Below are 20,806 nucleotides of genomic sequence, written 5' to 3'. Positions count from 1 at the left end.
CGTCACTTCTGAGTGCTGGCTTCCCTCGCTCAATGCGTACCTCTTCGCCGTTGACGGTATGCACATAATGCCGAACTATGCAACCAGGCTCAAAATGAAGCTCGCAAACAGCACTCGTGTCTTCAAGGGGTTTGTCTGCCCGATGGAGATTCTTTTGCCACTTTTTGCGTAACTCTAAATCCTTCGGGGCGATGAAGAGAGACGGCTTCGTAGCACCCTTCACGTGAACATAGCCCGTTTGGCATCCGGGTGCATAGCAATGGTTTTGCCGGCGCGGTGGCATCTCGAACGATGTACCTTCGCTATAACAAGCACAGTACGTACCACCACCTCTACGGCATCTTATTTCCGGAATTACCCACGCACGTTGGCAAGCGAAGCGACGCAAACTCGCACGAAGTTGGCACGACAAAACACTACCAGCACGGCGTTGCTTCCATTGCATAGATCAGTGGCGCCACCCTGCGGGCTCTAGGAGAAACGAAATTTGTCGACATGAGAACGGCCATTGCAATGCATGGCTTGGGCGGCTGAGTAAGCCCACTACCCTCTTCTAGTTCACTTTAGTGCTGCTGCGTCTGCAGGCTACGCTGCGGTGAAGTCCGGAAAACTGCATTGAAATCAGAAAGAATGCCTCAGTGCTGCGTGCGCGGCTGCAAGTCGCGCTCGGTGCCCAAAGAGCCTGGCGTCACTTTCCACGCGTAAGCGCATCCCGTTCCTACCGATGCATGCCTTCACCACCCTTCGCCAGACAGTTTCGGGCCCCTTCCTCCTACCTCCCCCCCCCCCCCCCCCCCCCCTTCAAAGCCTCATCGCATTGCATCGCATGCCTTCACCACCTTCACAGTTTACTGTGCCCGCGCAACAATCATTGCGGTGTTTTGAAGGCGGCATTACAAGCACCGGTCTGGGTGCACCGGACAGCGTATGCAGCTGCCACCTCAGAATAACACTCGCGCGAACTTAGAAGCGGACTTCGAATAGTTGTAAAATGAACGAAACAGACGAAAGGGTGGCGATTCGGCGCCTGCTTCTGCAGCTTGGAACGCTGAAAGTCTAATTCGCACGACAGTGCTACGACCATGCTTCAAACTACGAAAACGGCGCTCCAGGTACCGCCACAAGCGGCCTCATGAGTCGAGGATGTTATGCCATCTCTTGAGTTCCTCTCGCAAAACTGCGGTAGCCTTTTAAGTGGGGAAAATCCCGAGCAGATAACGGCAATAACGCTCACCGTTTTCTCTGAAGGCAGCGGGAAATCAGGTGAGCTCAGGGCGCCTGAATTCTTTCATTATTTAGACAATACTGCAGGCCAGAATGAGGCCCATGCAGGAGTGTAGAAAGCGCATGTTAGTTATAGCGCAAAAATGTAAAGAGAAAACAGAAAATAAAAATAGAGTACATTTGAAATAGAGCCAGGTACTAACTGAAGAACTTGCTTTTTAATCTGCTTCAGTTTGTTTACATCATTTTTGTGTGCGAGTCACAACCACGGGAGTTTACTCAGGGTGCTTTAAGCCTGCAATTTGAGGCTGGGGGAAGGGCTCAAGTTATCAAGGTATTTTTAGCTGTCCTAGCTGCTTTCTTCTGAGTTGAAAACGTTACCAGTAAGAGTCGACCAGGTTACGTTTCCAGTAATTATTACGCTGAGGTATTTAAAGCTGCATGTTCTGTCCGTGTGCGTCCTTCCTGTCTATTGTGTTTGGTTGTGCTGTTCACTCCTCAGTATGCTCTACCCAGTGCAGCACTTTAATAATGGAGGCATTGTTAATTGTGTTCTCGTACTCAAGAAGGTTTCATTGTGCCCAGCACAAAGCCCATTACAACTCCATTACGCAACATAGTGTTATTACATTCTGGAATGCCCTGTTAGGTTTTACTAGGTTTGATGAGCAATTCCAAACTACCGGCTCCTTCATCCCGGCATCAAGTAGGAGTATTGACTGCCAATTTTCTGGCCGCCCCCCTCGAAGTAAAGGCCCATGCCATGAGCACGACTCCCGCAGGGGTGGCGGCAAGTTTTCCCGTCCCACAAAATTGTAGTGAGGTATGAGCTGCCAACTTTTCTTTTTAAGAATAAAGCAAGGTTGAATGTTGTCCGTATGGTCCTTTTAAAAAAGACTCTCTTCCACCTCGTAACCTGCCTCTTGTCGGACCGGCACGAACTACCGCTTTTGTTGAGTTTAGTAGCGGTAGGGAGGCCCACATACGTTAAAGCATATTGAGTTCAGTTTCCCTGTGTTGGGTATCCACTGTTTCAATCTCACCGTGTATGCTGTACAATTTTCGGATCCCAAAGCTGCATGCTTATGGTGTGGTGCACTGTAATTGCTGGTACCAACGAGAAGAGGTACAATGTTATCGACCTGATGACCCTTGATTAACCCTGCTGCTGTTTGTCTTTGCAGGATCCCTAAGGATCCGCTTCGCCGCAAGCAGTGGGTGGACGCAGTTCGATTCCCAGGATCTGTTTGGAAGCCGGCCAGGAGAAAACATGTGTGCTCCAAGCATTTTGCGGAGGAACACTTTGATCGCAGCTCGCTGGTGCTGGTTCGTCTGCGGCCAGAGGCGGTCCCAATAGTCTGGGTGAGGAAGAGAATTTGTTTGGGCCACTTTATGCCCTCAGAGAGACTCCACAGTATACACTGCACCAGAATGATTGTGCACACCCAACTAGGGCGTTTTGAAAGGGCAATGGGGGCTGTTGTTTTTGCGTGCATGCAAAGAACCTGCTGTAGTAAGAAATAATTGAACATATGTACTACGGAATCTTCAGCACCGCAGCGAAGATGAAAAACAATCGTTGTGATTGTTGTCCTCATCAACGGTAGGGAAAGCAAGCAGCAGTTATCAATTCATCATCATCCACGTCAACAGCCTATTCGGGTCTTCTGCAGGACGACGGCCTCTCCCATTGACCTCCACAAACTTCTGTCTTGCGCTGTCTGAATGCATTCTTTGCCTTCCAAACTCCTTATTTCATCCCTCCACTGAGTTTTTGCCTTTCCTTTCTTCTAGACCTGTCTCTCGGTGTCCACTGATAAACTGGTGCTCCACCAGTTGTCGTTTCGTTTCACTCTGGGGTCAGCCCAAGTTCTTTTCCTTTTCCCAATTTGGACTATGACACCCAGGAAGCTTATTTCTTGTCCCTAAGATGTTACTCAATCCTTTGTTCCATGGCCGGTTGAGCCAACCTATGTTTGCTTCCAGTTGTTTATTAAAGGAGCCATGAAGACAAAATACGAGTTGGGTTTGTTAGAAAGACTGCTTAGGCTCGATAACAATGATACCAATATCATCGCAATCTTCGAACAAATAACCGAGATACTAAAGAAAACGTGTGAAGCAGTTGCGACCCGCTAGCCAATTTCCCGCAACTTTTCTATGACGTCACGGAACCTTGTTTGCGCGATTGGCGACCGCCTAACTGACCTGTTGCGACGACACCTGACTGGACGTCTGTAATGGGGCCTCTAGTTCCATTTGACCGCAGCACTTGAATGCTAACGTGCAGTTAACGCACTGAAAATTATGTTTTATTGTTGGCCCGTATGATGTCATTCTTGCTCATAACACGTCACTGTGGTGCGAAATTTGAAAGTTTTTAAATACTTCTTGCTTTTTTTTCGTTAAAAAAAACATCTTTTGTGGCTGTAATGGAGCTGAGTGAGATACTGAATCCTAGTTCTTTCAAATTAAACGAAGTTGTATTTTCTCTTCATGGCTCCTTTAAGATGCCAAAATGTTGCACCAAGTGTCATCACTGGCAGAATGCCTTGGTTGTATACTGTTTTCTTCAGTGGTAGAGGCATGGGTGTTGACAGGGAGGTGCAAAAGCAACACTTGGGCCCCGCACATGCCACGGCAGCTCTTGCCCTTTCCCCCCGCTATGCAGCAGGTTTGCCCCCCTCAGGACGAAATCCTGGCGACGCCCATGAATAGCGGTAGCTTACTTTATATTACTTGAGAGTGCTTGCCTGGTGCACCCCAGTACATTCCTATTTTGTGCCGGATTTCTTTCTTGTGGTTGGGGTGGACACTGGCAATCTGTCCAAGCTATGTAATTGTATTCTACTTGCTCTAGCTTTTCATTTCTATGCTGAAGATGGTGATTTCAGCGTGTTTTTCCATCGTCACTTTAGGTTTTCATGTCTATCTTCAGCCCCATGGCCAAGCTTTCTGGTTGCAGTTCCTCAAGCATTTTTTGCAGGTGTTCTGCAGACTCGCTTAATGAGGTTACGTCGTCTGCAAACCTCAAATGGCCCAAGTGTTTTACGTCTATCTGTAATCCTGCTGTAGTCGAGCTTCTTGAATACCTCTTCTGGACGTGCTGTGAACAATTTTGGCCTGGCGGTATCTCCCTGTCGTACTTCCTTTCGAATGAGAAGCTTTTCCCGTTGCTTGTGAAAGATTATCCTGGCCATACATCGCTTATATGTGTTTTCTAGAAGTGAAATAAGGGTTGGCAGTCAAGAAAACCTCGGGAAGCAAAGGGGAGAATGTGGTAGGTCATTGAAACAAATAAGGAATTTGGAAAGAAAGGAAGTGGAGGAAAAAATGCCCCCCGGGTGGGATCCGAACCCATGACCTCCAGAATAATGGTCTGGTGCGATGACCACTACGCTACCGGCGGGGCTTTTTTCTCCTCCACTTTCTGGGGTATTTATGTCAAGGTATTTTTGTTTCCTGCGCTTTGGGGTGGTAGCCAGCGCCACTTGGACTACTCGGGGTGAAGGGGACCTTCTTCTTAACCCTCAGGCCGTGACTCGAGTGTCTACGACATGTCGCGACTGGTCGATCAGTGTTGAACCCTCTTAATTAAGCTCCCTATGGCACCAAGAATGCCAAGACTAGGAGTCTTATGTATGTTTCCTCCATTCCCTGCTCCTTTAATGCCTTCAGCGCTGCTGCTGTGTCTGTTGAATAAAAAACTCCCTCATAGTCTATAAATGCCACGTAAAGGAGGGCTGTGTTATGCTTTGTGGATTTTCCTATTCCTTGATGACACAGTGGGGTCTATTGTGGGGTATCCTTTTCTAAACCCAGCCTGCTCCTTGGGTTGTTGGAAATCTAGGCTGTCGCTTATGCGGTTAATTGTTACTTCGGTAAACTATTTGTATACAACTGAGAGTACACTGGTTTGTTTGTAATTTTTGAGATCTTTGGTATTTCCCTTCTTGGGAATCAGAATTATGTTGGCATTTTTCGAGGCTATGGGCTCTTTTAAATTCCTTTAGCATTCTCAAAGCAGTTTTGCAAGCTTTCGTTGTACAATCCCTCCTGCCTTTTTCAAAAGATCTATGGTTATGCCGTCTTACTTGCAGATTTTCTTCTTTTCGTGCCCGTGAGGGCCTTCTCTATTTCCTCTTTAGTTACTGGAGAAACATTGCCAGCTAAGCTTGTAGCCGAGTAATTTCCTCCGGTCTTACCTCGCTGGCATACAGCCTGGTGTAGAATCGTTCCGCTAGCTTTATTACCTCATCCATGTTGTGCGTAATGTTACCCTGTTTGTCTGTGAGTCCATACAATCGGTCTTTTTCAATACCTAGGTTCTTAGTTGCTTTTAAGCTTCCCCTCTTCAGAGCTTCCAGCAGTTCATTGGGGCTAAATTGAAATTGGTAACCAGTTGGGATCACCGAGAACAGAGTTTTTCGTCTCATCTTTGCTTCGCATGCTCAATCAGACGTTGCATTACCTTGTTTTGTCAATGTAAAGCGATTGGCTGTGAAGCTCTATGCTAGCCCTTATAATTGTCGCTGCAGTCTGCATCAAGGCAGCATTTCATAGCAATCAGAAATGGGATATTGAAGCTGCCCACAAATTTGAACTGGTCCTTTGCTGGGTCCCTGGCCACTGTGGTATAGCCGGGAACGAAGCCGCGGATCAACAGGCCGCTGCCGCTACACTCTTGAATACAGTAGACATAGCAACATTACCCTACACCAACATGAAGCCACACATCAGACAACAACTTCGCAAGACATGGCAAACACACTGGAGTGGACAGACAGACAACAAGTTGCACGTAATAAAACCACGCTTGGGACCATACACCACTGACACACGCAATAGTTACGGAGAAATCGCCTTGGCTAGATCACAGATAGGGCACGCACATGCAACACACTCCCACCTGCTCACTGGGTCTCTGAGACCTCTGTGTAGCAGGTGTGTAGGCGGCCTATCTGTGATCCACATCCTCATACAATGCAAGGCACTAGAAACAACACGACACAAACGCTTCAATACAGACAACACATTCCACTGCACCCATCGTACTTTTTAGGGAATGACCCCATAATCACCCACAAGCGTACTTTTAAGTTTCTTGGCGATGTCAAGTTTTTGCACCTCATTACTTGCAATGCATGTTGACACCCTGGCCCTTTACACCCGTCATCTACATTGTCTTTTATGTCATTTCACGCTTATTTTTAGTTAAATGTTTTACATTTACTATCACTTTGTCCTCATAAAACAGCTTTTCCTTGGAGCTCTTTGCCCTTAACCGCCCTTGCGCCATAAAAAACCCAATCGTCCTCATCATCAGCTATTTAAGATTCTGGACTACGGCTAGTGCTTATCGCTGTGTATTAGGCGGAGTTCGATGCTCAGTTCAGGCCCGATGCGAACCATTGTATCTGTGGGTCCGGTCTCCCCGCATCAGTAAATGTATCTTGACACCCTACCTTGTCCTGGCCCACTCCACGAACTTTAAGATAATGTAAAAAATTCAACTCGTAAGAAATTTTTTCCCGCCTGTTTCATTCCACTATCAAACCTTAACTCTAGACAAAAATGAACTATGCCTCTTTCCGATGTCAAGTCCATCACCAAACAAACCAATCCAGAAGTGAGCGGACCCTATTTGTTTATGATGATTGGTATGGTGGTAACGGGATTCCTACCTTATGTGTATGGTAAGGTGTCATGACCGCTCGCTTCTGGGTTGGTTCGCTTGGTGTTGGACTTGACTTCAAAAAGCTTCACGCTCCCCCGTTGTTGTTTCGACAAGGGAGTAGTTTATTTGTTCTGTTTAATTTTGCATGTCCATGCATCCCTCTCCAAATGGAAACTGCTTCAACTGCGCTGGAGTAGTGCAATCGGATAGACGTCTGCTTCATTATAACGCAAGGGACACAGGTTCGATTCCGACCACGAGAAGAGTTTTAATTTTTCTTTGCTTCACCCGTGATCATCATCATTGCCAGAGAACACATTTCCTGCCTGCAGTGTGTTTTGGGTGGACCACAGACGAATCATTGAGAGGCTGAAAGCTTCGCTTTAAAAATTGGACTGCTTAGCTGTGCCAACCATGAATTATCGTGCAGAAGCAGCAAACATCCTGCTGACAAAATGTCACCTAATGCACGACAGCAGGCATGTACTAATTTGTGTAGCACTTTGCTAGAATAACAGCAGCAACTGTCAGGCATGTGCGGCACGCGGGATTCCATTTTTATGGCACAGCAGGCCATGCACTTTCTGTTACTCCTGTAGCAGCCCCTAACATTTAGCTTTGAGCACTGCTGCGGTCTTCTGGATCAGCTGCTAAAATGCGTTTGCTGTTCAACCTCTGTGGCCTAGCGCGTAGAGTTGCAGTGTCTAACGCCCAGCAAGTGTACGCTCTTTTTTTATTTCCAGAATTTTTTTGTTGAAAAAATGCTCCCTTAGATCGTTTATACACATTAATTTTATGAGCAAGGGTGGTTTTAGTATCTTTTAGGCCATTGTAGGCATTGGCGGATCCAGAGGGGGGGTCCGGACGTCCTGACCCACCCCCCCCCCCCCCTCAATTTGGGAGTTTGTACCCCCTAGAAGATGACCCCTCAGGTCGTAGAAAAAGTCTAGTTGAATATTTTTTTCTATTTCTTGTATTTGTGGTTTGAAATATTTCAGTGAATAAAAAAAGACTACTATCCTCATCCTCTTTTTTATCATCATCATCATCACTGGTAGAAGCTGACTCCCCCCTCAGAAAACACCTGGAATAGCCCCTGGTAGTAGGCGTCAGCAAGGCTAAAACTGGTGCAAGTTGGTCGTTGACAAACGAGAAGCAAACATGAAAATATGAACCGGAACACTCAAAATCGAAGAAGGCTATGGTTCATGGAAAGCACATAATGGCGCGGTTTTGTGAAGTCACTTTTCCAAACTTTGTTGCTGTTATGAAGCCACGCTGCAATTTTGCTTGAATGGAAAGAAATTATGCTATTTGTGTTTTCTGACTCATATTTTCACATTCGCATTTTATTTGTCCGTGATTAAACAAACTGCTGAATCGTGCTCATTTGGGCCTGTTCTTTCTGTTTTTGTTTTAAAGTCCTAAATCAGCACAATTCAGCAGTATGTTAGGAGGTTTAGTAACTTTGAGGTTGGTTTAGGAGGAGCCTATTAGCCTGGTTTGCAGTTACTTGGGAATGGGACTTTGCTCGCAATGCGCAAGATTTTGTTCTCTTGTGGGCTCAAGCCAGGTGCCTCCTGTATAACCTGGCACCATCTAGTACTGGTTCATTTATGACACTCCCACCATTTTCTTGAAGAACCGCTAAAAGAAGCCCGCCGTTCGGCCTCAGCGATCTGGAGCTAGAGTTCTGGGTTCTGACTCTGACTACCTGGGCTTGAGCCCCAATGGGTGAAACAATTTTTTAAAATTTTTATTGTAAAGTTGTTTACTAATATAAATTCTATGCATTGTTTCTCTTGATAACGATGCCTGTGCATCTCTTATGTGGGTTTAAGTACGAGGTGCAGTGTATGTTTACATTTAATTAACATTCCACATCGTGCCTGAAGTGCCGTGCTTGTAATATACAAGCACGGCACTTCATGGGGACGGAATGTTGTGTACGGTGCAAAAACATACATTCTTGCTAGTAAATTGTTGCCCAACACCCGCTGCGGTGGCTCAGTTGCTAAGGCGTTGCGCTGCTGAGCACGAGGTCGCGGGTTCGATTCCCAGTTGCGGCGGCCGCTTTTCTCATGGAGGCAAAAAGCAAAAACGCCTGTGTGTACGACATTTCGGTGCACGTTAAAGATCCTCAGGTGGTCGAAATTAATCTGGAGCCCTCCACTACGGCGCGCCTCATCGCCTGCATTGCGTCGGCGCGTTAAACCCTATAATCAATCAAATTGTTGCCCAACACACCACTGCACAAACGCATACTGTGAGTTGTGTGACTGCCAACTAACCATCATCCTACATTACTTCGCAGAACACCACCTCTTCAGAGGACACCCCTACTATACTGCGCCCCCACGAACTATCGTCCATCGCAGCTGAACGTGTGAGCAGCCTCCCGCATTGTGTTGGCACAGCCTCGACCTCTTCGAGATCCAGTGAGGACTCAGCAGAAGCGGCCTTGCCTCCGGATGCTGTTCGGCCGTACCTTTCCACGTCCTTTTCGGAGCTCGGCGAGGAGTCGGCCGACATAACCACCAGCAATACCACGGCCTATTCTGTCCAGGTGCCGGCCTATCCATGGAATTGCCGGGACGAAGATGAAGCGGTTACAGTGCCCTCCACAGGTGCTCCTGTTCAGTACATCCTGAGGTTCTCCCCGGCGGGACTTAGCCAGGAGGAGGCAACTGAAACGGCACAGTACTACGTGATATCCACGGGATCGCGGTCTGCGAAGAAGGGGGTGGCGATGGGTACTACTGAGCCTGCCAAGCACCCGCTTGATCTGAGCATTGTGGAGAAGCTGAAGCTGAACCAGAACGGCTTCGAAGCGTGTTCCCTGTCCCATTCCCTGGCCTTGGGATACCGGAACGCGGCCCACGCCATGATCTGGGCTCCGGTGGACACCATGGTAATGCACCGCTACGAGCAGAAGGCGGTGATCCTGGTGAGTTGAAACTTTGGACAAAAGTTGTAGCTTCATTTCTCTGTTTTTGACATTGTGTGCTTTGTTTCACCAACATTCTTCAGTGGTGGCCTGCCAACAACGGTGGTAATGGCCAGTGAGGAATGTTGGCACACTAATGCAATGTGTCTTTCTATCATTGCCTCACTTTGTTGTTTTGTTTTTTTTTGTGCTGTTGGCAACACCTCAGTATGCTCCGTACAGTTTTAGGAAGAAACAACTCGCGTTGATTCTCGGGTGATCAAGTGGCCAACAAAATTGTTTGTTTTATAGTGGTTCCCATTGTACATTGTAGGCTATACCCAAACTACATGCATCTTTAATGTGGGCTTGCCATAAGTTTGTACTTCATTATTTTGTTGGCTCGTTAGGCCTCCAGCCAACCATCTTGTTTTTGCCTGCATACCTTGAACCAACCATGAACTTCCTTGGTGCTATTGATGTCACTTTGTGAGGATGAGCGGTACTGCTGTTATACACCATTTTCCTTGCTAGAGGTGGGCGCCACCATTTGCTTTTTCTGACCGGACGCTAGCGTCGTCTATGAAGCGACCACCGAAACCTCCGCGCTGGGCAGTTAAGTGCTCTGTTCTTTCCGTGCGTCTGCTCGGTACCCGTGCATTACCGAGTGTACCGTAGTGGTTTGGCGTTAAGTTAGCGGTTGCAGTGCTTGTGTGTGCATGTTCTTTTTTGTTTTCATCATCTGCGGACGGATTTTAGGTCCTAATTTGCTGCCAGAGTGGAAAATGCCGACCCCGGCTGTTGCGAGCAGCAGTAGCAGTGTGGTGGTGGTGCCGGTGGTGCTCCGCAGTTCCGCGATGCAAACGTACCAGTATGGCACCGACTGACATAGAAATCGATATCGGGGAGTAAATACGTGTTTTCAATGCCACCGTGCTTGTTATGTTCACCGATTAGTCATGTTTACGGAAGCGCGGATGTCAAATGCGGAGCGTGCAAAGCATATGTGGGTCACGGTAATCCGTGCTCGCGATGGACTTTCGACGAGGCGATTGCTACGCTGTTGGCATTGCAATGCAATATAATCTTTCTTAACTAGACTTATGACGGTTACTGACGAAACGAAATTACCCGGGCGGAAAAATAACGCGACCGCACAACCAGTCAAATTACTATTCGAAGGTTGAGCAGAAGGGTCGACGTTCAGGCGAGTTAATATTGGTTGATCATGATCGTGATCATGATTAGCCTAACTTTGCGCAGCGCATGTGGCCTGTTGCTCGGAGCCCACCTTTGCGAAACCGCTGCTTGCACCACAAATGCTTTAAAGGAGCACTGACACGAAACTTTTATGTTACACTTTTATTGCTTTTATCGATGCTTAATGGTCTGGCGAACCTGAAACAGCACTTCAAATACTTCAGCGCGCGATAGTTAATTACATTGAACGGCCTGAAAATCGTTTGTTTCAAATTCCCGCGCTTTCATCCCGAACGGCGCATATGACAGCCTCCCGGTTTGACCTCACCGCTTTGTGCGGACGTCACCGGCGCCTGCTTGAGAGGGTGTTGCGCCCGCTCGCCGCTCGTGGGGCCACGCGCGTGAAGTGACGTCACGAGTTTTTGGCGAGCGCTGCCGCGTCACTTCTTTTTCCTCTCCTGGAGTGATGTCACGCTGATGTCCATTTGCTGAGTGCCGCTCCGCGCGCTGCTCCGTCCGCGCGATAAATGCGATGGAATTGAACTATGTTCTTCGCGTCGCAAGCCGCTCATATTTCAGCCAGGATATTCTGTTGAGTGAAGGAAGCGAACTGTGCAATAATATTAACGCCGAAAATTGGTGTCAGTGCTCCTTTAAGCGAGCAGCAGTAACTATTTTGTAATTGTAATACTTTAGATTCCGTGACAACGAAGCTTTTCCTTTGACCGCGTTGTGAACAGGTTGAGCTATTTTCCAAATGCAGCGTTCATGAGTATCTCGAGCTGTGTTTCCACATTGGGCTGCCTGCTTATCCTGCTATCGACCAGCAGTGTGCGATGGAGAAAGTTATCCTTTCATATCGTTCGGCAGTATAATGCGTTGGTCTGAAAAAAAGTAAACAAAACGTCGTGATTTTAAAGGTTAGATTAGATTAAAAGGGGATTGTTTATTGCCAATCGGCTGTAATGACCAAACAAATATATGGTACTTTAAATTGACTACAAGGAACCAGAAGTTATTTTAATGTTGCATTGAATCAGCGCTCGTGAAAGATCCCCAGGTGGTCAAAATTAACCCGGAGCCCTCCACTACGGCGCGCCTCATCACCCATGAAATGTCGGGGCGTTAAACACCATAATGAATCAATTAATCAATCAACCAATCAATCAATGCTGTATTGTAAAGCATAAAGTTGCTTCTAACATTTCAGGGGGTTCCGTTCCCTGTCGCAGCTTTGCGTGTGATAAATGGATTTTCCCCCATCTGTTTAACATCCAAGTGCACCCAACAAACCGTTTACGAAGTACAAAGTCCAAGTTGTTGCGATTTATCAATGGCATCCACCGATATCTCAATTCGGTGTGCGTTGGGTAGCGATGCAGCAAAAAAAAAATGGGCCTATCTCCCCGCGAGGGGGACTCGAATAAATGCGTCGCATAGGGGGTGGGTGTATTGCGTTAACATTTAGTGTTTGGGGGGTTGGTGCTATCACGTGTACACCACGCAGCTATCACGCCGCTGAGTCGTCAACGCACGCCGCTGACGACGTAGTTTGAATGAGTAAAGGATATAAGGTGCGTTCGTAGCCTTTGATTCTGTGTCGGTTTTGTGGCGCAGTGGGAAGAGCACCATGTACCTCGCGTTCCGCCCACAGGTAGTGAATACGTTGTATCAGCAGCTTCTTGACGTAGTTTGAATGAGTCAAGGATATAAGGCGCGTTCGTAGCCTTTCATTCTGTGTCGGTTTTGTGGCGCAGTGTGTAGAGCACCATGTACCTTGCGTTCCGCCCGCAGGGTCGTGGGATCGAAACCAGGCGCCGGTAACTGTTATTTCTTTTTATAGTGTAGGGGGAGGCTGGCTGCTGCGGACGCCGACGCACGGGTGACATCGCGAGTTATACAGATGCTCTGCATTTAAAACACACCGCAACCGCACTGCATTTTCTCCAGGCAGTGTCGTGCACATGTGTGCTGTCAGCGACTGTTTCTCGCTTTCTCTGGTTGTTCAATAACCCACCACCGCGCAGTGCTGACCAAGCGACGTTTGCGCCTTGAACGGCATCGCAGCATTGGCTAAAACAGTTGAAAGTTCCGCAAAAACTAAGCACACGGAGCGAAATACTCCTGAACTACGCAGCGGAGCACACCGCGCCAAGTGAAGTTAGCAGCCCAGCGCGCACAGGCAACGCTGGTCGGCCGCCGAGAGAACTGGTTTGAGAGTATTTTCCTCCTTTCCCGGCTGCTTATGGAAAATGGTGTATAGAAAGCCTAGTACCTTCCATATTAGTATTGCAATTTTTATTGCTGTCACATCAGAGTTGTAAAGGTTACCGTCCCTTGTAGTCTGGATGGGCAGTTTAAAACCAGCTTGAACTAGGGTTGCCACCTTTCTCCGAAGAAAAAACCGGCCCTTCAGGGGGTGGAGGGCGGGGGTAAGTAGAATGTTGAATTTGTGTTGAAAAAAAAATGCCATGATTTTTTTTATTGACATGCGATGCCATTTCTTGTAGCATTTTCCTACAGAGAAAACTACATAATGTTTGCACTGAAGGTGATTGATATTTTGGCTATTGCTCTGAATGTGCTGCACTGAAAAGTAACCGTACTTGCTGACTGCGCCGGCGGCATTTCGTTGTGTTGTTCCTCCTTTTGGTCCCCTTCCATCTCAGGAATTGCGCTTGGCCGTGTATTTTTTTGCGCAGCTTGTCGGCACATATTTATTGTCGTAGTGGCTGTATTTGTGCTTACCGAAGTCCAAAAAGAAATAACCGTGGCACATGGCCTAAAAACCGGCCAATGTTGGCCGGTTTTAGGTACAGACCGGCAACAGGCTCGCTGTCTAGAAAACCGGTTGGGCCGGTCCAAAACCAGTCAGGTGGCAACCCTAGCTTGAACTAAAGAGGGATTGCCCATTGAAAGGCAGAACCACCAACACCTATCGCCGACAGCGCGTAGAGTGTCCAGTTCAGCTCAATATCACTCCTTGATTAGAGTGAAGAACATTTAAACTCCAAACTAATCTAATCCCATCATTGGCAGCATCTGTTCCGAGTAGAAAATTCATCCTCCGTATGTCCCATGTGCTCATGCGTTGTAGCAGGGTGGCTAGAGAAAATACTGTTATCATAATGAAACCACTGTCACTGCAGCGACGTTTGCTAGCAGCCACCGAGATACTTTTGACGTTCTCTGCTGTGGAATTATTTGGCAGCGAATTGTGACAAAGTGCTGTGAACCATTTTCCTGTCTGTGAACCACTCACTAGTTCTGGTTCAGTGGGTGGCGCGCACTTACAAGAAATAACCCGCTCAAGACTGCAATTTTCAGGGCAACCAGAGGCCTTGGTAATCCACGCTTGGTGCCCATTCACAAAATATAATGAAGTGTTTATGTGGGTTTTGCGAGGAAAGGTGGTAGAGAGGGGAAGGAAACTGTGCCTCACGAGAACGCGATTCCCCCCAAATCGAAAGGGACACCTCACTGCTACGCTGGGATGTGCGGCAAATGGCAAGGCGGGATCCTCCCCGTAACAGATTTGTAGGCTGCGTTCACTGTGCGTTTTCACTGTGGAAAACATTGAAGAAAACGTGCGCTTCAAAATGTCCCCTAGAATGGCGACACGAGAAGGCACTTAATGACCGTTCACTTAGGCGAGCTTGCACAGCTTCAATTTTTTGCTGCATTGACCCCTGTTCCACGGAACTGGTTCAGGCCAAACTGTGGATGCATCTCCCCATGAGCGGTAAAGCCGTGGCAAGCCAGAACACATGACCGGGTGGCTGGATAGTATTGCGGTAGATTGGATGTCCAGATCCAGGGAATATATAAGACGCAACGTGTATCCTCCATCCTTCACACCCTCCTCAGTGAGGCGCCAGTGAGGCACCACCTCTTCATTTAGTCTACATCGGGGTTGGCTGTCTTTTTCATAATGAGAAACTTTCATGGGTTGGCTGCCTGAGTTATTTTCTTGAGTTAGTTTTTTTTTTATTTGGGTAATGTTTTCTGTACTGTGTTCACCATTTTGCGCTGCAACCTTCATTGCTCCGCGAGCGAGTTGGCATACTGCAAGCAGAACTGCACTGACGCGCTGGTGAGGTCTTGTTGGCGTTGTGTTCATTGACAGCTTGCGGGCACAGCGCCGAACCAGCCAACTGTCTGCCTGGTGTGCACATGCTTCGTTTGACGCAGGGATGGGCCAGGCAAGCTGCGAAAGGGGGGGTGAAGCACCTTGCAGTTGAGCGTCTCCAATGGTGCAGGGGGTGTTCTGCCACTGTGTATGTTTCGACTAGTGAACTTTATGATTCTATGTGGTGCTGGAAGGCTTATCTGATGCATTCTACAGGCAACATGGCAGATGATTCGGGAGATGCTCAATCAACGATAATTCTGATGCAAATGTTGTTTTTGCATAACCAAAACCGAAACTGGTTTGAGTTTCCGCTCTTGGACATCAAGCTATCACATCGCAACTCAAATAAGCATCACTGCTGTTATGTTGTTGCAGCCGCCGCAAATGTCGCATGGTAGTTTTTTTTTTTTTTTGCAGGTGTTATAGATTAAATACTGCTTTATTGGCTGGAAAAATCATAAAACGTGTGTTGCTTTGAGTTAGTCTATGCGATACAAACAATAACTCAAGTTTGACATATTCACTTCAGTGTCCCTTTAACTCTAACTCTCCCCCTCCCTTCCCAAAAGGCCGTCCTTCGCTTTGACGGCTACCTGGGTTTTGCCGGGGGGCTGGTGGACCCAGGCGAGACGCCCACCCAGGCCGTGAACCGTGAGATGCACGAGGAGCTGAATGTGGACACGTCGCGGTTCAGCGTCTCCGACACAGACCACCTGATCAGCTTCGTGAACACGGCCAAACGATTCGCCTGCCACTTCTACACACTGCAGCTCACACTCGACGAGCTGCTGACCGTTGAGAAGGGTGCCATCGGCAGCCTTGAGTACGGCCATGAGGTATGTGTGCATGCCTGCACATCAACATCAGCTAGTGTTTCAAGGTACCAGAAGGGGAAACTCTGAATGTCTTATTAGTAGTCCTCACCTGTCAGTAGTATACAAAGGGGCTGGTAGCTAGTACCACGGACTATATCTATGGGGACCGGGCGGCCGTTGTATGGCACCACCATCGCTTCAGCGAACAGCGCCGCCTGTGGCGAACCGCTCATCAGTGGAATGCCGGTGGCGGTCAGCACAGCGTTTTTGTGCATGGCTTTATGTTGTTTTTCTGCGGTGCGGCTTGCAAAGCGTACATAACCACAAGGACTTTTTTCAAATCGGTAAATCTCGAGCGTGGAGGTGACCTTTACGAGGCATGCCATGTGCATTATTCATGCCCATACTCAGAATTTACGAGTGGCAGACACCGCTCGATGCGCCAAGCTGGAAGTCAAGCTAAAAGTAAAAGTCCATTCCTTCATGCAATTTTTTCGTGCCTGCATGCAGTTTCGTGTATCAAGGAGTATATTGCAGCTAAATGCTCCCACAAAGCCGGTGTGGTGTATGCAACCGATCCAGGAATGCTGCGGCGCTGGCCTTTGGCAGTTGATAACGAAACGGCGTCGTGCACAAGCGAAAGACAAAGTTGGGGGGTGACTTGTAAGATTTACCTCAAAACAGAAATTTTGATGGACGACGCTTCTGTAACATCATGAACTACGGCTGAAAGGTGTTTAAAGGGGTCCTGAAATACCTTCCGCCGATGCGTGGATGTACATGTAACCAAATAAAGCAATGTATTAGCAATCTCCTCCCGCAAGAATTTTGTTGAAGCGATGAGTATTAGCTGAGAAATCGTAAATTAAAAACCGCGCATTATCGTCGCGCCGCGTTTCCTCCTCCTTTCAACTTACTCTCCGCTGTTGACGGCGAGCGAGCCTTCCCTCCCATGATGCTGCGCTCCTCCGCGGTGACGTACTTCCGCTATTGCGCTGCTCACACAGCCGTCTGCTACGGGCAAGATTTGTTGACACCATGAATCCCGCACTCAGCTCAAGGCTGGAAAAGCGAACGAAAAATCTGGCCCCATGTGTGCGGCGGCCTGGCCTTGCCCTTTCGCGGTGTACGTTGCTGCAGAACTTTGTTATCGGCGGCACGCGACTTTTTATCGGCGACGAACTCGCAGCCGCACGGGGAGGATCCTGCGCTCGCTCCCTTGGATGCACAGCGCACTGTTTATCCAAAAAGCGCCGTATCAGATGTAGCCCCGCTGGTGCCGGGTCTTATTTTGTGGCGGTGGTAATTCCTGCCGGCGGCATGTGAAAAAGACATTTTAAACCGATACAGAACCCGTGCACAAAACGCCAGTTCAGCTTGGGGCGACGCGTGGTGGAGAGCGGCAACGTTGGCAAAAGATGCTCCGCCGCGGCTCTGAGCTTTCTAGCGCTGGAGCGAGCACCATTTCTTTGACAATATCAAACATTCGGTTGCCCTGGCAACAAGGCACAAACCGCTCTAGAAGTCAGTTACGGTTGCGTGATCCCGGTTAAGCTTGGGGCCCCACCTCGCGGCAAATGGGCACTGCAGGCATACTACTCACTCCCATTTGGAAGTGCGAGATGCGTTTGGCATTACAGGAGGCTATGGTGTGTGTGTTGTGGACGCCTTTGTTTCGCGATGAAATGCGACGTTGTGCTTCTGCGGGTGGATAGTGCTTCCCATGGTCTGGATTATCTTTCTCGAGCGGCGTACGACTCAATCTCGCGTGGGGTATGTGCAGTGTGCGTGGCTAAAAGCCATCTCGGCTTGTGCGCCAGAGTTAAGTGACTTGCTGTTCGTCCCCGCAAAGCGCGCGCGAGGTGAGTGCCGAATTTACGAGAGGCAGGAGGAGGCAACCCATCGTCTGTAAATCGCGGTTCGGACTTGCAACGCATGTCGTGACGTTGTGTTCGTTCGAAACGCATCTCTGGATTGTTTGGAAGTTCAATAAAATGTATGCGTCAAACCCGGGCATTCAGCTCAGGGCGTTCTCTGCGATTGCAAGAAAGAAGTGCGACGGGGCTTCAACGGTTTGTTTTATGGAACGTACTCAAGTAAGAGAATATTCATGTCGTGTTATGGCCCTGTTGCATTCAATACAAACGGTTAAGCGTTTGTTTACACTTGTTTCGTTTGTCGTAAAATGTCCAAGCACTTCGGCACTCCGCTGGCAGATCAGCCGGCGAGCTGACGCTGAGCAGACGACTCATCTCTTTGCCGGAAGTGCGTGAAAAAGCCGCCCAATAGCAGGATGTCTAGCTCATGACGAACATCTGGGAATCGATGATGTAGACATGTGAAGATGGCGGCGTCCAAAAACACGAAGGAAAGGGTGAGAAAAAAGCGACAAACTTTGCAACAAAAGTGTGAGCTTTCCGCTGCGCGTAAAAGAGTAATACTTGGCACAGGTGATATTGACGACCCAATCTAACGATTGCGCTAGTCAATTTAGTGTGCTCAAAACGACTTTCAGGGCCCCTTTAATTTCGCAGAAATGCTCTTACTACAGTCATCGGGAATCGTTGATAGAATAAATACCGCATGATAGTAGAACGTTACTGCTTGTCGTGTGTAGTCCAATGCACCAGCTCATTCCACTAACGAAGGGAGCGCCGAGTGGTGGCACCACCCGTCCAGCTGCCCGGTCCCTATACCTATAAAATGAAGTGCGCCCCACTGACTGACGAACCGACTGATTCATAAATTCCCAGCCGAAACTGCTGGACCTAGAGACTTGAAACCTCTGGACTATATTCCTCTCATGGCGTAGGCACCCACTAAGGTGGGATTTTCAAAATTATGCCCCTAACACAGGAAAAGGGGGTAATTGTGTTTTCCCAAATTCACGATTATCTTGTTCGCCTGTTTAGATATCGCAGTGCTTTTTGCTGATATATGTGTGCAGCCCATAAGGTTCTCAAAAAAGTAGTTTTGGCCTGACCAAGACTAATGGCGTGAATTTGCATTTCGGAGCAAATTTGGTGTTTTTAAAGGTCCCTCAGTAGTATATGTTTGACTGTGTGGTACTGTACATCCAATTCGATTTTGCTGATAAACATTAGTCTTAAAAATGCACGAACCTATTTTAAACATATTTTAAGGCGTCTACTGGCATATCGGATACAGATTTATATCACATTTATGCCACACATATACATTTGCATATGTGATGACTACATAGGTGTGCGTGTTATAGTTTTTGATAAAAAGAGGGACGAGGGTGCTCTCAGCTGTATCAGTCTGGGCGTCAGCAGGTGAGCTATGGTTTAGAGATGCGGTGAGGGCCGGTGCCAGACTTTCTAGTGTCATTTGTGTACCCACCATGTTTCCGCCCATCCTGCCTGCTTCTGGGAGGAGTTGTCTCCTCCGAACAGCATCTGGGCACCAGTCCTCACACGATGCAGGAAATGATTAATCTATGGGGCCTGCCCTCGTGATCAAACAGTCTTCTCTAGGTCACACAACACAGGGTGCTGGGAAAATTTAGGAGCCCGAGAGCGATGGCGTCGTCGTGTGGCAAGCCTGCAGCGGCAGCACCTACGCCGTCTCCTTTGTGCAGACGCAGGGCATCCTCCGAATTCCCCTCTACACCATGGGGGACGGCGTGCGGGGCCTGCCTGTGTTCCTGGGGCACAAGTTTGCCGGCACTGCTCGCGAGCAGCTCCTCTACGCCGTGGTGCGGCTCAGTGTGCTGGACGCTGACACCGTGCTGAATGCGCTGGAGGCAGCCGAAGGCATTCGGCCCACGTGATCTGTGCGCCAGTGCTCTACTGCTTCTGGCATCAGAAGAACTTCTTTACGTTACGGACATCGTTACGTGCCTGTACACTCGTTTTAAAAGTGTCTTGTCCTTCATCTGGAATGTGTGATTCTTTGTCAGCCTGTGATGTACAACGACTAGTGCCGGTCACCAACTGCCCATGGTGACCAGAGGAAACAAAATGAAACGGCAGCAAGGAGACATGCCGTGCTCTCTGTTTAGTTTTGTACCGCCGCTTTTAGTCAAGATGTGGAGCTGCCACATCCCGGTGAGTCCTTGTTGGCCTTCGTTCAGGACACAGTATGTGATAAATGTGTCTTTGTTCACATCGCAGGTATGTAAAGCCCCTGCATATTATCAGCGACAAATAATTTAGTGAACACTGTGCACAGTTTTTGCTTCGCATCACTTGGCTGCGTGGAGTGCAATTTGTTACGAGGGGGGGGGGGGGATTATGGGTGCTAATTTTTGGTAAAAGAAAGATCAAGAGTGGTCAGTTCCTTTGTTCTTATTTTATTCACTCCATTCTTTTTTTTTTTTTTTTTGCAACGTTGTCTTTGCAGCTTTACCAAGAGTGCATTGGTAACGGAGGAGGTTAAAAGAGAAAAACTAGAAAAAAAAGGCAGTGTTTTAGTTTGCTTGCCATGTATTCTCCTGATGGCGAATAATTTTTGTGGCTTTTTTTCACGGAGAGCGACTTGCATGAGTGCAATCGTTACTGGTGGTTTTATTGTACTGTAAGTTACTGTAAGCATTGAACTCTGGTGTTCTAAATATTTAAAATTGCACCTCAGTGCCTCCTTGTTTTAAAGTCGTTTTAAATCACGTGACATGTATTATAATAAAATATTACAGGAGAAATTTTCCGATGACTCATTTTTTCTTTGTGATTCTTTTGAAGTGCCAAGCATTCTTTGTTACTTTGGGAGCATTAACCTCACAAGCATCAACAGTTAAGGATACAGGAAAAAAGAATCAACTCCCCCTCGAGTCCAACACCAAGCGAGCCAACCTAAAAGCAAGCGGACCC

The 20,806-nt window shown here is 47.9% G+C and overlaps 1 protein-coding gene and 1 non-coding gene across 2 annotated transcripts; one reads left to right on the top strand and one right to left on the bottom strand.

Moving 5' to 3' along the window:
- The first annotated feature begins 547 nt into the window (after positions 1-547).
- Positions 548-20,640, top strand: LOC144153604 (uncharacterized). The gene is made up of 5 exons (XM_077685249.1): positions 548-701; positions 2,409-2,586; positions 9,216-9,848; positions 15,729-15,995; positions 19,576-20,640. Exons 1-5 carry the CDS (start codon positions 631-633, stop codon positions 19,765-19,767), a joined length of 1,341 nt encoding a protein of 446 aa, XP_077541375.1. The 5' UTR covers positions 548-630; the 3' UTR covers positions 19,768-20,640.
- Positions 4,561-4,634, bottom strand: Trnan-auu (transfer RNA asparagine (anticodon AUU)). The gene has a single exon. It is a non-coding gene; the product is annotated as a tRNA-Asn (tRNA).
- Positions 20,641-20,806: the final 166 nt, after the last annotated feature.

The sequence above is a fragment of the Haemaphysalis longicornis genome, unplaced genomic scaffold, assembly GCF_048455015.1.
Source record: "Haemaphysalis longicornis isolate Haplotype H1 unplaced genomic scaffold, Haemaphysalis longicornis Haplotype H1 scaffold_9, whole genome shotgun sequence".
NCBI lineage: Eukaryota > Metazoa > Arthropoda > Arachnida > Ixodida > Ixodidae > Haemaphysalis > Haemaphysalis longicornis.
Note: the sequence above shows the minus strand (reverse complement) of the source record. Positions and strands in the feature narration are given on the sequence as shown.